Source organism: Erythrolamprus reginae, chromosome 2 (assembly GCF_031021105.1).
Source record: "Erythrolamprus reginae isolate rEryReg1 chromosome 2, rEryReg1.hap1, whole genome shotgun sequence".
Taxonomy (NCBI): Eukaryota; Metazoa; Chordata; class Lepidosauria; order Squamata; family Dipsadidae; genus Erythrolamprus; species Erythrolamprus reginae.
This window is the reverse complement of record NC_091951.1, coordinates 42,984,984-43,001,882: the sequence shown is the minus strand read 5'-3', so window position 1 is coordinate 43,001,882 and position 16,899 is coordinate 42,984,984. Positions and strand designations below refer to the sequence as shown.

At 43.2% G+C, this 16,899-nt stretch overlaps 1 protein-coding gene across 3 annotated transcripts; it reads right to left on the bottom strand.

Moving 5' to 3' along the window:
• Positions 1–345: 345 nt before the first annotated feature.
• LOC139160291 (zinc finger protein 79-like) lies at positions 346–16,794 on the bottom strand. Of its 3 annotated transcripts, XM_070737998.1 has the most exons (3): positions 16,652–16,709; positions 13,647–13,695; positions 346–2,943 (listed from the first exon to the last, which is right to left on the bottom strand). In XM_070737998.1, the coding sequence occupies exon 3, from the start codon at positions 2,927–2,929 to the stop codon at positions 1,346–1,348; it is 1,584 nt and encodes a 527-aa protein (XP_070594099.1). In that variant the 5' UTR covers positions 2,930–2,943; positions 13,647–13,695; positions 16,652–16,709; the 3' UTR covers positions 346–1,345. The 3 variants fall into 3 exon arrangements, with proteins under 3 accessions (XP_070594099.1, XP_070594101.1, XP_070594098.1); XM_070738000.1 differs by lacking the exon at positions 13,647–13,695 and having other exon boundaries at positions 16,652–16,794; XM_070737997.1 differs by lacking the exon at positions 13,647–13,695 and having other exon boundaries at positions 346–2,940; positions 16,652–16,788.
• Positions 16,795–16,899: the final 105 nt, after the last annotated feature.

The following is a 16,899-nucleotide window of genomic DNA, read 5'->3' as shown; positions in this document are numbered from 1 at the left end:
TCACTCTTTGAATAGTAAACAAATGCAAATTAGAGATAAGGGGGGGAAAAGAATATAATCTAGTAAATATTTGAACCCCCCCAATTGGTGGTGATGGTTATTGTCAGTCGGGTGATGGGCACATGCACTGTGCACTGTTTTATGTAACCATATGTGCAAAACCAATAAAATACATTTTTCAAAAAAGATAAAGGTTCCTGATATCGTGGTCTGAGGCAGGCTGGTTGGCTACTGTGGTTATCTGGGTGGGCTAGATTCTGCAAAATATTACTCCGACATGATAGTCCACTAGTTCAAATGACAATAGGAAAATCTGGAGAATAGGAAAACGAAACAGAAACTGTGTCATTATATTCCTGTATTTATTTCTTCAAAATATTTATATTCTGCCTAGATCTTAGACATTTTTTTTACAGGACATCTGGTCTCTGCGTCAAATAATAACCTTTGGGTATGTCCTCTCTGTTTCTATATTTTACTATTAAAAGTTCATCCATTTCCTCCCCCACCCCACCCCCAAAACAAGAAGCGATGAAACAAGGCAGAGGCTTCTTGCAAAGCAGAGGTCTCCAAGGTTGACAACTTTAAGACTTGTGGACTTCAACTCCCAGAATTCTCCAGTCACAGCATAGCTCCAGTCATTATAGCATAGCTGGCTGGAGAATTCTGGGAGTTGAAGTCCACAAGTCTTAAAGTTGCCTAGTTTGGGAACCCCTGTTGTAAAGGATAAAAAAAATCCCCATCTTTACTACAGTGTCAGAACTGAAGAAGATTCTTGGATGAGAAGTGAAACGTCTTCAAGGAAAAACTAAGTCCAGTTGCCTTTTGGGGGTGGGGGGAAGCACCTTTGGGATAACCTTGATTTGGATGGTTGAGATTCTCCATAGACATCCTTCTCACAAACAAAACATGATTTCAGGTGAAATTCCAACCTTCCTCACATGACCTACAACTAGATATCTTGCTACAGGCTGGGCTATTCCCATTCCCCCTGTGAAGATTTGCATCAAGAGATGTACAGACGTTCTTTGAGCCCCGCTTCTGTTTTATTCAGCAGTTTCAGAAATTTGTCCGAGCGGGTCCATCCAGGACTGTCCCTTTTTCGTTGGATCTGCCTCTTAAAGGTGAGTGGATCCAGGCACCAAGGAACCACAACAATGATGTATTTTCTGGAGATGCGGATGTGGTATATGGGGGTGACAGGACAGTTCCTGGAATATGAGTAACAAGGCAGGAAAAGGTTCTTGGCACAAAGACTGTCCAGAACAAAACCAAGTTGTTTTTTGGGGTTTGGTTTCCTATCATAAAAACCCAATTCGCATCGTCAAACTGTTTTTAAGACCTTTCAGCAGGCTGCTCCGGAATAGATCAATTGAGTTGGGACAGGCTCTGGGGTAGTGGTAGTGTCTGTTTCCTCATCTCCCCAGAAATAGGTGATTAAGTTGTCAGAATCCAGAATGGTGGCAGGCATAAGGTTCGCTTTCACCGGGTTAAAGGGGATCTCCGGATGTGCTTTGTAGTGGTGCCTGGCCAGGTGGCTCCGTTGAACGTAGCCTTTCTCGCAGTGGGAACACATGTAGGGCCTCATGGCCTGGTGGAGCATCTGGTGCCGGGTCAGCGTTGACTTGACGGCAAAGCTCTTCCCGCAGATCTCGCAGTTGTAGGGCTTGTCCACCAGGTGGAGTCTCTCGTGCCGGTAGAGCTTGGACATAGAGCAAAAGCCTTCCCCGCAGATCATGCACTTGTAAGGCCTCTCCATCCCGTGTGTCTGCAAGTGCCTACTCAGGCTCCCGCTGTGAGTAAAGGCCTCGCCACAAACGGGGCACAGAAAGGACTTCTCCTCGACCACAACAGGCATCGGGTAAGTGAAGGGAACCGGGACCGGGTATGAGAAAGGCTCCTCCCACAAGTCATTTTTGAGAAGGCCTTCTTCTCGGTGGCTTCTCTGGTGACGGGTGACACTCGTGCTGCGGGTGAAGCACTGCCCGCAGTCCGGACATTTGTAGGGTTTCTCTCCCGTGTGGGTCATCTGATGGGTGATGAGGTTCAGATTCAAGCTGAAACTCCGCCCGCAATAGGGACAGGAGTACGGCTTCTCTCCCGTGTGGGTTCGCCAGTGTCGGGTCAGGGTCGACTTCCGGTTGAAAACTCTCCCGCATTCGGTACAGGGGTAGAGCTTTCCTTCGGAGTAGAACTGCTGCTGGAGAGACGCTTCAAAGACTTCTCCAAGGCTCTCGATGGGCGCGTCCCATATTTCTTTTGGAGAGTCGCCTTGGTAATGCGCTGGTTTAAACGGGCTTTCCCAGACCGGATAGTCTTCCGGTCCCTGGGAAGGGCTTTTTTCCTCAGGGTCATCGAAAATAGTAAAATGGACCTCCACTTGCTGATCAGAGCTCTCCGGTTGGAGGACTGGCCTTTTAGCTTCATCTTCTGGTCGGTCCTCAGCTGGGAGAGACTCCTTCACACCTGGCGGCTGATCAGCTTTCTCACTCCACTGAAGAGGCCTATCCCACTGTTCTTGGTAGTTCACTCCTGGTGATTCGTCCTGGGGTATCTCACTTGCGCAGAGTTTACCTTCAGAGATGCCTCCTTCGGATTCCTCCAGGATTGTAAAATGAAGCTCAACCTGTTGCTCAGAAGTCGGTGTAGAATACATTTCCATTCTCTCCTCCTGGGCCCTCCTGTCAGGTTCTGGGAGCGTCCTCTTTATTACTTTGGAGGGCCGCGATTGATCAGAATAAAGTAATTCATCATCCACATCAGGCTGACGGGAGCTCTCGGGTGGTGGCTCTGCATCTATCTCACAGGGCCAGAGTTTCCCCTGAGAAATGCCCCCTTCTGATTCTTCCAATATGGTGAAATGCAGTTCAACTTGAGGTTCGGAGCCTTCCTCCTTCACTTGCAAAGTCTTCCCCTTGGTGTCCTTCATTGTTCCATCACCTGCTGAGGGACAAAAAAAGAAGAGTCCAGAGACGTCAGCCCTTTGAGGTAGCCCAGACCAGGAAACCTAAGTGAGGAATGCTAATACAGTGGTACCTCTACCTAAGAATGCCTCTACTTATTTATTTATTTATTTTATTGGATTTGTATGCCGCCCCTCTCCGCAGACTCGGGGCGGCTAACAATGATAAAAAACAACATGTAATAATCCAATTTAATAAAACAACTAAAAACCCTTATTATAAAAACCAAACATACACACAAACATACCATACATAACTTGTAATGGCCTGGGGGAAGGAATATCCTAACTCCCCCATGCCTGGCGACAAAGGTGGGTCTTGAGTAATTTGCGAAAGACAAGGAGGGTGGGGGCCATTCTAATCTCTGGGGGGAGTTGATTCCAGAGGGCCGGGGCCGCCACAGAGAAAGCTCTTCCCCTGGGGCCCGCCAAACGACATTGTTTGGTCGACGGGACCTGGAGAAGGCCAGCTCTGTGGGACCTTATCGGCCGCTGGGATTCGTGGGGTAGAAGGCGGGTCCGGATGTATTCTGGCCCAATGCCATGTAGGGCTTTAAAGGTCATTACCAACATTTTGAATTGTGACCGGAAACCGATCGGCAGCCAGTGTAGGCCGCGGAGTGTTGCAGAAACATGGGCGAATCTAGGAAACCCCACGATGGCTCTCGCGGCCGCATTCTGCACGATCTGAAGTTTCCGAACACTTTTCAAAGGTAGCCCCATGTAGAGAGCGTTGCAGTACTTATGAACTTTTCTAGATAAGAACCGGATGTTCAAGATTTTTTTGCCTCTTCTCAAGAACCATTTTCCACTTACAAACCCGAGTTTCTGAAACTGTAACTGGAAAAGGCCGGGAGAAGCCTCCATGGGGCCTCTCTAGGAATCTCCTGTGAGGAAACAGTGCTGGAAAAGGCGGGGAGAAGACTCCATAGGGCCTCTCTAGGAATCTCCTGGGAGGAAAGGGCCAGAAAAGGTGAGGAGAAGCCTCCATGGGGCCTCTCTAGGAATCTCCTGGGAGGAAACAGGGCCTCCACCCTCCCTGTGGTTTCCCCAATCGCACGCATTATTTGCTTTCACATTGATTCCTATGGGAAAAATTGCTACTTACAAACTTTTCTTCTTAAGAACCTGGTGTTAGAATGAATTAAGTTTGTAAATAGAGGTACCACTGTACAGTTAAGTCCTTGAATTATCTTTTTTTTCATTTTCAATATTTGTTTTCTCTCTCTCTTTTAAATAATGTTACTGGTTTATAATATAACTTACAAAAAAATTATACAAAAGTGAATAGTAGGGAAAATAGGGAAGGGAAAAGTGTGGAAAATAGGGAGAAAAAAAAGAAAGAAAAGGCACTGACTCCCTTTGGTGTAGTACAATAGGGTAGCAACATCAAACCACGATTTACTTTTACATAATAGTTTAAACCAGGAGTAGGCAAAGTTGGCTCTTCTATGACTTGTGGACTTCAACTCCCAGAATTCCTGAGCCAATCATGTTAGCTATCTTCCATCCATCCTTTCTTCCCTTCTGGATTTTAAAGTCTTGAGCTATTCCCACTTTTTAAAAAAACAACAACAAGTAGTTGTTCCTAATTTTACTGAACACAGGGCATAAACTTTCTAAGTCATTCTTGGGAAATTCTCCTTTTGGCTCCTCCACTGTGTATATACTGTTACATATCTACATATGAACAGCCCCCTTTCTGACACATAGCAAATGAATAAAAAGGAAGCTGAGTTACCCCATTTTCTGTAAGCTGTATCCTGGATCTTGAAAGTGACCCCTCAAATTCAAAAATGGTAAAAAAGATTTTTAATAATGCAAAAAAGAAAAAAGAAATCTAAGGTTACGCCTTTATTTCTTTATGTATCCCACTTTTTATTTTTTAATAAATAGTTCAAAGAAGCACACATACGCAACACCCCTTCCTTCTCCTATTTTCTTCACAACAACAACTCTGCGAGGCAAGTTGGGCTGAGACTAGCTCAAAATCTCCCAGTCAGCTGCCATGCCTGAGGCAAAACGCACAGTCTCCCATTTTCGAGCCAAATACCTTAATTGCCACACCAAAATTGAAAATAACCAGATATTAGAAACACAGAAACATAGAAGATCAACGGCAGAAAAAGACCTTGTGGTCCATCTAGTCAGCCCTTATACTATTTCCTGTATTTTATCTTAGGATGGATATATTCAAAGTGTTGGTTTTGACCTATAAAGCCCTTCATGGCATCGGACCAGAATATCTCCAGGACCACCTTCTGCCGCACGAATTCCAGCGACCGATTAGGTCCCACAGAGTTGGCCTTCTCCAGGTCCCGTCGACTAAACAATGTCGTTTGGTGGGTCCAAGGGGAAGAGCCTTCTCTGTGGCGGCCTCGACCCTCTGGAACCAGCTCCCCCCTGAGATTAGAACTGCCCCCACCCTCCTCGCCTTTCGTAAACTCCTTAAAACCCACCTCTGCCGTCAGGCATGGGGGAACTGAGATAACTTCCCCAGGCCTATACTGTTTATGTATGATATGTTGTGTGCATGTTTTTTACATTATGGGGTTTTAGTTTTAATTATTAGATTTGTATTATATATTGTTTTCTATTACTATTGTGAGCCACCCCGAGTCTACGGAGAGGGGCGGCATACAAATTTAATAAATAAATAAATAAATAAATATGTTTATCCCAGGCATGTTTAAATTCAGTGACTGTGGATTTACCAACCACGTCTGCTGGAAGTTTGTTCGAAGCATCTACTACTCTTTCAGTAAAATATTAAACTGTGAGGTGTTGTAAGCAGATGTTACTCTTGATTTTAGTCAAAATTGTGTAATTTATAGAGCTGCCCATTTCACTCAAGAACTCTTTGAGTAAAGAATGAGATTAAAATACATAAAATAAATAAAACTAGCCCCCTTGGCACCCACAGGTAAATCAAAATAAAGCAAAATGCCTGAGGAAATTTCAGGTCTTCCATTTTGTTCCCATGTAATCTTGGAGGATCAACATGCCTGTGAAAAAGCATGCCCACACAACTTTACTTTCCCTCCTCCCTTTCCTTATACAGTGGTACCTCTACTTAAGAACTTAATCTGTTCCATGTCGAGATTCTTAAGTAGAAACATTCTTAAGAAGCAATTTTTCCCATAGGAATCAATGTAAAGGCAAATAATGTGTGCAAACCAATTAGGAAAGAAATAAAAGCTCGGAATTTGAATGGGAGGAGGAGGAGGAAAAAGAGGAGGAGGAGAGTGGCTGCCGAAGGAAGAAGGGGAGGGGAATCAAAAAAATCCAAAACTTTAAGGCTTTAAAAAAAAAGATGGACTCTTTGGCGGTGCCCAGAGAAAGGAAAACGCTCTGTTCGCTCTGGGCAGCCAAAGCCTCCTTGAGTGCCACCGAAAGGCTCCTTTGGCAGCCCAGAAAAGCCCGAGATGGCCGGGATTAAAAGGGGAATGGCAGGAAATTGGCCAAGCCTTCGTGCTGGTCTCAAATTTCCTAGGAAATTTTTCCAGGCTCAGGTTTTTAAGTAGAGGCAAAAAAATATTGAACACCCAGTTCTTATTTAGAAAAGTTCTTAAGTAGAGGCGTTCTTAAGTAGAGGTACCACTGTATTTTTATTTTAGATTTTTAAAATCCTGCCTTTATTATTTTTTTTATAAATAAGTCAAGTCAGTGAACATGCCTAATACTCCTGTCTCCTATTTTCCCCTGAATAATAATAATAATAATAACAACAACAACAACAATAACAACATAACGCAGTCCTAGGTGCTTGGGAAGCACCCGACTGGTGATGAAATACGAAATCCAGCATAGTGATCTTGTTTGCTGTATTGTATTGAAATAATAATAATAATAATAATAATAATAATAATAATAATAATAATAAACAAACAAACAACAACAACAACCACCCTGAAGTGGACCTAGAATTCAGTGTCTCCTGATTTTTAGCCTGGGTGCCTGAACCACTAGGCCAAACTGACTCTCTTATGCCAGGGGTCACCAACTTTTCGGACCTCAGGGACCACTAATTTCATAGTTTTAAATCCCGTGGACCACTTATACGAACCCAGCCCACCACTCGTTGAAGCGCCTGGACTCTCAGTGATGGGGATGAAGTCCTTCAGGGACTTAGCTTGGCCGCCTGCATAAGGCTCCAAGGATGGCAATGTATTTTTTCCTTGCAGGCAGTATGGATACGGATGGTGCACCTATAGCAAAAGTTGCGCTGCGTGCACAGCTTTAGTTCTCCTACATGCACATGTGCACCAGTGTTTTTGCTTCTGCGCATGCACGGGAAGCAAAATCTTCCAAGGAGAGCGCATGAGAGATTTCAGCATTTTTGTACATGCAACATTGTGCATGAATTGTACAATTTTGTGCATGAAAACATTGCGAAAATCTCGCAGACATGTGTGTCCCCACACAAGATTTTGCCTCCTGCACATGCGCAGAAGCAAAAACATGACCTCCGGGTCCCGTCACCTAAGCAATGTCGCCTGGCGGGACCCAGGGGAAGAGCCTTCTCTGTGGCGGCCCCAGCCCTCTGGAACCAACTCCCCCCAGAGATTAGAACCGCCCCCACCCTCCTTGCCTTTCGTAAACAACTTAAAACCCACCTCTGCCACCAGGCATGGGGGAATTGAGATCCTCTTTCCCCCTAGGCCTTTACAATTCTATGCATGGTATGTATGTATGTATGTATGTATGTATGTATGTATGTTTGGTTTTTATATTAATTGATTTTTAATCATCAATACCAAATTACTATTGTACACTGTTTTATTGTCGCTGTTAGCCGCCCTGACTCTCTGGAGAGGGGCGGCATACAAATCCAATAAATAAATAAATAAAATAAATAAATAAATAAATAAGTGCATGCAGAACTAAAGTGGCGGGAATGGGAATCGGTCCCGGTTTATAAGGATATAAAAGCTCTAGCCATCACAGTGATTTTTAGCCTGATGCTTCAAGAATGTAGGCAAATCTTCAAGCACAATGGCCTAAAGAAAAGGAGCAGCTAAAAGAAACTGTATTAGTTAATAGCTTTTTAAATGCATATAAGAAATGTGAAGAATTGTTTTTTACCCAGATGTCAAAAGTACAGGAGGTAGCACTGGACAGATTATGAATACCCAATTCAAAAAAATTATTACTGTATTGTATTTTAAGATGGATGGCATATTATATTGCACATGTGACTGGTATGGAGAATTTTTTTTAAAAAAAAAATTCCTGGAAAAAAAAAAGAATGTAGGCAAATCTCTTTTCAGGCCTCCTAGATTGATGGTTACTCTTTTATCTTCTAGCAAATTCCACAGTTATCCATTCTGAGTCTTCCCATCGTGAAAATTCACGGAATGGTTTCACCTTCTAATATTATGAGATAGGAAAACGCCGCCCTTTTTTCACGCTGCGTGATATAGACATTACAGCGGTACCTCTACTTAAGAACTTAATTCATTCCGTGACCAGGTTCTTAAGTAGAAAAGTTCTTAAGTAGAAGCAATTTTTCCCATTGATTCCTATTAAGCAAATAATGTGTGCAAACCCATTAGGAAAGAAATCCAAGCTTGGAATTTGGGTGGGAGGAGGAGGAAGAAGAAGATATTGACAAAATTGAACGGGTCCAAAGACGGGCTACAAGAATGGTGGAAGGTCTTAAGCATAAAACGTATCAGGAAAGACTTCATGAACTCAATCTGTACAGTCTGGAGGACAGAAGGGAAAGGGGGGACATGATTGAAACATTTAAATATGTTAAAGGGTTAAATAAGGTCCAGGAGGGAAGTGTTTTTAATAGGAAAGTGAACACAAGAACAAGGGGACACAATCTGAAGTTAGTTGGGGGAAAGATCAAAAGCAACATGAGAAAATATTATTTTACTGAAAGAGTAGTAGATGCTTGGAACAAACTTCCAGCAGACGTGGTAGATAAATCCACAGTCACTGAATTTAAACATGCCTGGGATAAACATAGATCCATCCTAAGATAAAATACAGGAAATAGTATAAGGGCAGACTAGATGGACCATGAGGTCTTTTTCTGCCGTCAGACGTCTATGTTTCTATGTTTCTAACAGGAGGAGGACAGTCACTGCTGAAGGAAGAAGGTGAGGGGAACGAAAAAAATCCAAAACTTTTAAGGCTAAAAAAAAAGAAAGAGGGACTCTGAGATGGTAAGGAGGAGCATGCGTTTCCCATACACCCAGCGCGAGGCAGCCTCCTATACACTGCGCCAGAGAGAGAAACCCAGGCGGGTGAGAGGGGGAAACCTCCCGCTCCTTTGACCGAAAGGCGGCTGCTGCTAATTGCTGCCTCTTCCTTCCCCTGCTGAAGGGCTCCCCTCTCCTCTCGCTCGCTTGCTTTGTAGCCAGCGCCTTTCCTTCACTGTGGTGACTCCTTGGTTTGGCTGAAGCCAAGTGGATCTGGACGGGGTGAAGCGCCCTGTTTTGCCTTTCTGGCTCTAGGAACCACCTCGTGCCAGGTGTATGGGAGGCAGCGCGAGGGAGTTGCCACAGCAAAGTGGTTTATTCCTTCTCCAAGCACCCAGAGAAAGCCCCGAGTTTTCGGAGAGGGGCGGCATATAAATCCAATAAATCTAATCTAATCTAATCTAAAATGAAAGGGAATGGCAGGAAACTGTCCCGGCCTTCTTGCTGCTCTCAAATTTCCTGGGAAATTTTTCTGGCCTCGGGTTCTTAAGTAGAAAATGGTTCTTGCGAAGAGGCACAAAAATCTTGAAAACCCAGTTCTTATCTAGAAAAGTTCTTAAGTAGAGGCGTTCTTAAGTAGAGGTACCACTGTATTTCCGTCACTTAGGCATTTGGGCGCAGCGGGATAAGAATGTGGCAAATGTACACAATTAAGCATTGAGCAGAAATGAAAGCGAACGTTTCCGTCTTTTTTGCAATAGAATTTGATGGAGCAGAATCTTCTTATAATGTGTAAAAGGGCATAGATGTCATACAAAATGCTTCTGTGCGCCCCAGCCTAAAATTAACTCCCAAATTTATCATCTTAATTCTATTGTACCATTGGCCAGGGAAGCAGTTTTGGATAGAACCTATTTACTTTTATTAACAAAGCATCTGATTCCACAACTGTGGTCCATCCATCTCATGCCAGGCTCAAAGTCAACCATTCAACCATCCATTCTAAACCTGGATGCCACATCCTCCATTGAAAACATGTTTAATTAAGCAACAATGTTTCAAGCGGCATAAAACCAGCATGTTAATGATCTATTTTACATAAAACGTCATGACGTATCACAACTCCCCCCTTCACTAAACCTGAAGTGGGCGTGGCCAGTGCATGACGCATTCGTCCCCTAGGCCATGAGTTTGACACCCCTGAGATAACCACGCAAGACTATACATCTTCCAGGCATTCAAGGGAATGGGTGGGTTAAGTCCTTCGGGAGTTGGGCAGCATATAAAGTAGAATTAATAAATACATAGAAACATAGAAACATAGAAGTCTGATGGCAGAAAAAGGCCTCCTGGTCCATCTAGTCTGCCCTTATACTATTTTCTGTATTTTATCTTAGGATGGATATATATTTATCCCAGGCATGTTTAAATTCAGTTACTGTGGATTTATCTACAACGTCTGCTGGAAGTTTGTTCCAAGGATCTACTACTCTTTCAGTAAAACAATATTTTCTCATGTTGCTTTTGATCTTTCCCCCAACTAACTTCAGATTGTGTCCCCTTGTTCTTGTGTTCACTTTCCTTTTAAAAACACTTCCCTCATGGACCTTATTTAACCCTTTAATATATTTAAATGTTTCGATCATGTCCCCCCTTTTCCTTCTGTCCTCCAGACTATACAGATTGAGTTCATTAAGTCTTTCCTGATACGTTTTATGCTTAAGACCTTCCACCATTCTTGTAGCCCGTCTTTGGACCCGTTCAATTTTGTCAATATCTTTTTGTAGGTGAGGTCTCCAGAACTGAACACAGTACTATTCCAAATGTGGTCTCACCAGCATTCTATATAGCGGGATCATAATCTCCCTCTTCCTGCTTGTTATACCTCTAGCTATGCAGCCAAGCATCATACTTGCTTTCCCTACCGCCTGACTGCACTGTTCACCCATTTTGAGACTGTCAGAAATCACTACCCCTAAATCCTTTTCTTTTGAAGTATTTGCTAACACAGAACTGCCAATACAATACTCAGATTGAGGATTCCTTTTCCCCAAGTGCATTATTTTACATTTGGAAACATTAAACTGCAGTTTCCATTGCTTTGACCATTTATCTAGTAAAGCTAAATCATTTACCATATTACAGACGCCTCCAGGAATATCAACCCTATTGCACACTTTAGAGTCATCGGCAAATAGGCAAACCTTCCCTACCAAACCTTCCCCTATGTCACTCACAAACATATTAAAAAGAATAGGACCCAGAACAGACCCTTGTGGCACACCGCTTGTAACCTGACTCTGCTCAGAATACTCGCCGTTAACAATAACTCTCTGATGTCTACGCTTCAGCCAGCTGCAAATCCATTGAACTATCCAGGGATTAAGTCCAATCTTCACTAATTTATCTATCAGCTCTTTATGTGGAACCGTATCAAAGGCTTTGCTGAAGTCCAGGTAGGCAATATCCACGGCACCACCTTCATCCAACACCTTTGTGACATAGTCAAAGAAATCAATGAGATTAGTCTGACATGATTTGCCTTCAGTAAAGCCATGCTGATTTGGGTCCAATAAGTTATTGTTTTTTAGGTGCTGATTTATCCTCTTTTTGAGTAGAGTCTCCATCATTTTAACTACCACTGATGTCAAGCTAACTGGCCTGTAGTTACCAGCTTCTTCTCTACTGCCCTTCTTGTGGATAGGCACAACACTGGCCATTCTCCAATCCTCAGGAACTTCTCCTGTTAACAAGGATTGGTTAAACAAATCAGTCAGGGGGGTAGCAATGACAGATCTGAGTTCTTTAAGAACTCTGGGGTGGATGCCATCTGGACCCATTGCCTTATTTATCTTTAATTGTTCAAGTTCTTCTAAGACATCGGCTTCTAAGATCACTGGAGCTGAATCCGTACAGCTGGAAGCAATGCTATATCCCTCTATAGTATTATTTTGTAAGGTGTCTTTTGAGAAAACTGAACAGAAGTAGCTATTGAAATGGTCAGCGATCTCCTTATTCCCATTAATGCATGTATTATTCCCGGTACTAAGCTTCGTGATGCCGCAGTTTTTCTTCTTCTTATCACTAATATATCTGAAGAAGGTTTTATCCCCCTTCTTTACTGATTTGGCAATTTCTTCCTCTTTTGAGGCTTTAGCAGCATATATTATCTGTTTTGCCTCCTTCTGTCTCATTTTATACACCTCCCTATCAGCTATACTTCCAGACTCTTTATACCTCCTATAGGCAGCCTTTTTTTCATTGACTATAGCCCTTACATCGTTGCTAAACCATAGCGGTTTCTTCTTCCTTTTACCTTTAGTTATTTGTCTTACATACAGTCCAGTGGCTCTAAATAAATAAATTAAACCAGAAAGATCCAGAAATTCCTCCCCCTACAATAATTGCCTTCCAGGGCCTGGAATCTTCCAGGTGTTTTAGATCACAATTTCCAGTTTGCCCAAATTTATGACACTGCCTAGAAATATATTTATTTATTGGATTTGTATGCCGCCCCTCTCCGTAGACTCAGGCCGGCTAACAACAGTGGTATAAACAACATGCGACAATCCAATACTAAAACAACTAAAAACCCTTATTTTAAAACCAATCATACATACAAACATACCATACATGAATTGTAGAAGCCTAGGGGGAAAGAATATCTCAGTTCCCCCATGCCTGATGACAGAGGTGGGTTTTAAGAAGCTTAAGAAAGGCAAGAAGAATGGGGGCTATTCTAATCTCTGGGGGAGTTGGTTCCAGAGGACCAGGGCCGCCACAGAGAAGGCTCTTCCCCTGGGTCCCGCCAAACAACATTGTTTAGTTGACGGGACCCGGAGAAGGCCCACTCAATTGATCGCTGGGATTCGTGCGGCAGAAGGTGGTCCCGGAGATAGCCTGGGCCGGTGCCATGAAGGGCTTTATAGGTCATAACCAACACTTCGAATTGTGACCGGAAACTGATCGGCAACCAATGCAGACTGCGGAGTGTTGGTGTCACATGGGCATATTTAGGAAAGCCCATGATTGCTCTTGCAGCTGCATATGGAGGTGACCCACCTGGTAAACAGGGCACTACACTTGGGAAAGGATAAACTCTTCACATTTTTTTCTCATTATTCAGGAATGATTTCCCCCCCTTCTTGCAAAACCCCCAAAAGGAATCAGGTATTGCAAAAAAGATTTTACATATTTCAGAAAACTCACCTCTTCCTTTCATATTACTTAGCTCTTACTTAGATGTTTCTTCTTGCTAGATGGCCGAGATTATTATATTATTATTATTATTAAATTACTTTTAAGACTATACACTTTTACACAGTTGGATTAAAAAACATTTATAATAACCTCGGCCATCTAGCAAGAGGAAACATCTAAGTAGCTGTTTTAAGTTTCCCTTGTCTCTGAAAAAATGTCTTGTTTGCATTATATAGTTTATTAGATTTGTATGCCGCCCCTCTCCGAAGACTCGGAGTGGCACACTGCATTATATGTGACAAAAATATCTCCAGTCTTCTTCATAAACCTACCTTAGTACCATTACTGCTGCCTTCCAATACAGGAATATTCAGGCATCCCCTAAAAAATGAGCTAATACAGTATATTTGAGCAAGAAACAGACAGGAAATTCATCTTGCTAACATGTATCAAATAAGCCTCTTTTCCTAGTTTGGACAATGCTACTTTTCCAACCATCAAAAGTTCAAGCTAACCCAACTGTTCCGTATTTTCCAGTTGCAGCTTCAAGATCATTAATCGATGTAATTAAACGCACTGTGCAAAACAGCACCATCATCTCCTGCAGATGCTGTTGTGCTGGGATTTGTTTTTCTTCCCCAGGGGTTGGGGCGATGGAAAAACATCAGAGGTTATCCCTCTCCAACCTGTGTGTAGATTTGAGGCTGCAGCTAGATCCTTTTCTGAGAGATTTCAAAGAAAGGACCAATACTCTTGGGATGCCAAGCTTGGGGGGAAGAGATGGGAAGGGACAAGATAAAAGGTTGGAAGACCCTAATCCAGGTGGGAAGTGGTTCTTTCTTTCTTTCCTTCTTTCCTTCTCTCTCTCTTTCTTTCCTTCTCTCTCTCTTTCTTTCTCTCTTCTCTCTCTCTCTCTCTCCTTCCTTCTCTCTCTTTCTTTCCCCCCTCTCTCTTTCTTTCTTTCCTTCTCTCTCTCTCTCTTTCTTTCTTTCCTTCTCTCTTTCTTTCTTTCCTTCTCTCTCTCTTTCTTTCTTCCCTTCTCTCTCTCTCTCTCTTTCCTTCTCTCTCTCTTCTTTCTTTCCTTCTCTCTCTCTCTTTCCCTCTCTCTCTCTTTCCTTCTCTCTCTTTCCTTCTCTCTCTCTCTCCTCTTTCTCTTTCTTTCCTTCTCTCTCTTTCTCTCTTTCTTTCTTTCCTTCTCTCTCTCTCTCTTTCTTTCTTTCTCTCTCTCTCTCCCTCTTACACAGCTGTTATGATCTTTGGGGTGGGGTGTTTTGTGAAAAAGCAGAAACTCCTTCCCTGCTGACCACATTGCTTTGTCAGGGGGTGGAAACTCAAGGTGACAATTCTAGGCTTGTTCTTTCCAAAAGGCCTTGCTTGAGTCCTTCAGTTATTCGGAAGTACGGAAGGAGTTTATTTATTTATTTACTTACTTACTTATTTAATCGGACTTTTATGCCGCCCTTCTCCAAGGACTCAAGGTGGCTTAAAACATATTAAATAAAATACAAAAACCAATGCAAAGAAAAAAAGTCCAATATTTAAAACAGTCTAAAACCCCAAATTTGAAATCATACCACCCCTACTCACTCACACCACAATCATACTAAGGACAGGCTAGGTGTTAACATTCAGTGGGCCCAAGCCTGCCAGCAGAGATAAGTTTTCAAAGCCTTTTGGAAGGCCAGGAGGGTGGGGGCGGTATGGATCTCCGGAGGGAGTTTGTTCCAGAGGGCCGGGGCCACCACAGAGAAGGCCCTTCCCCTAGGCCCCACCAGACAACATTGCCTGGCTGATGGGACCTGGAGAAGGCTGACTGTGGGACCTGACCGGCCGCTGGGATACATGAGGCAGAAGACGGTCCCGTAGGTAATCTGGTCCTAACTAAGCCATGTAGGGTGGCTTATAAATTTAAATTAATGTAGAGGCAAAGAGCCATTGCGATCTCCGGAACGTTTAAAATTTATTAAAAACTACTAAAGTTAACTAAACTTTTGATTGATAACAAAAACTTAGTTTCAGTAGTTTTTAATAAGTTTTAATCATTCTGAAGATCGCAATGTCTGTTGCCTCTTCATTTATAAATACACCTGGAACTTGCATTTTTAGGACAATTCTTTATATATATATATAAAAACAAGGCCGAAATAGATCTATCCTAGTCTCCCTTAATTTTCAAATTCAGCAAAAACATGTCAAACACACACACACTGCACAAAAAAATAAAGGGAACACTTAAAAAACAGAATATAACTTCAAGTAAATTAAACTTCTGTGAAATCAAACTGTCCACTTAGGACAACACTGATTAACAGTCAATTTCACATACTGTTGTGCCAATGGAATAGTTGTGCCAATGAAATATTCAATGAGAATATTTCATTCATTTATTTCTAGGATGTGTTATTTGAGTGCTCCCTTTATTTTATTTTTTTGAGCCGTGTATATATATACTGTATATGAAGAGGCAAGAGCCATTGCAATCTCCGGAATGTTTACAATTTATTAAAAACTACTAAAATTAACCAATTTTAGTTAGTTAATTAATGTTAGTAATTAGTTTAATTTTAATTTTTAATGTTAGTAATTAAATTAATTTTAAATTAATCAATTAATGTTAAGTTTTAATGTTAGAAATTAGTTAGTTAATTTTAGTAATTTTTAATAAATTTTAAACGTTCCGGAGATCGCAATGGCTGTTGCCTCTTCATTTATAAATACACCTGGAACTCGCAATTTTAGGACAATTTTATATACACACACATATATATATATTTTTAAAAGGAGATAAACCCCAGGCTAGTTTCTCCCAAACCGATTCAAAGCGTTGGAAGGGACCTTGGAGATCATCTAGTCCAGTGTTTCCCAACCTTGGCAACTTGAAGATATCTGGACTTCAACTCCCAGAATTCTGGAAGTTGAAGTCCAAATATCTTCAAGTTGCCAAGGTTGGGAAACACTGATCTAGTCCAACCCTGCGTCGTCCGTCCCCCCTCCCCTCGCTCAAGCGGGCGTCCCTCTTTGGAAAACGGGGAAACGCGAGAAGGAGGGAAACCCCCACTTTTCTCTCTGGCCCGGAGCAACAGAGAGCTGCAGAAGCGCTTCCCACGCGAGGCGGCGCAGGACAAGAACGCGCGGGCCCGGGCAGCGCCTTCCGCGGGAATCTCCCTCCCGCAGGCCGAGGATGGACGCCCACCCGCTTCTCCCTGCATCCCCGAGCGAGGAGGGCATCTGGCACGGCCAGGGCTGAATGGCGGCAGAGCCTGGGCGGAGCTCCCACCAACACTGCCCGTCGATGGGGTTGCTTTTGGGGGGGGGGGGGGCGGAGAGGAGTTCCCACCTGGGTCGAGCAAAGACAAAGCGAGAAGAAGGAGCGAAGCTGGAGGCCGGAGGAGCCGCGATCGCCCCGCCGCTGGTTGCGCGGGGGCAAGAGGAGGCGCAGCTGCTTCGCCCGGGCGTGCTGACTCCCGCTGATCCGGATGCAGCAAGCGCCCGAGACAGGAAACTCATCCCGGCCCGACCGCAGGGCGGAGTGGAGACGAAGAGAGAAGCGCGGCCCCTTCGCGCTCGGTGGAAGTCGCCGGAGCC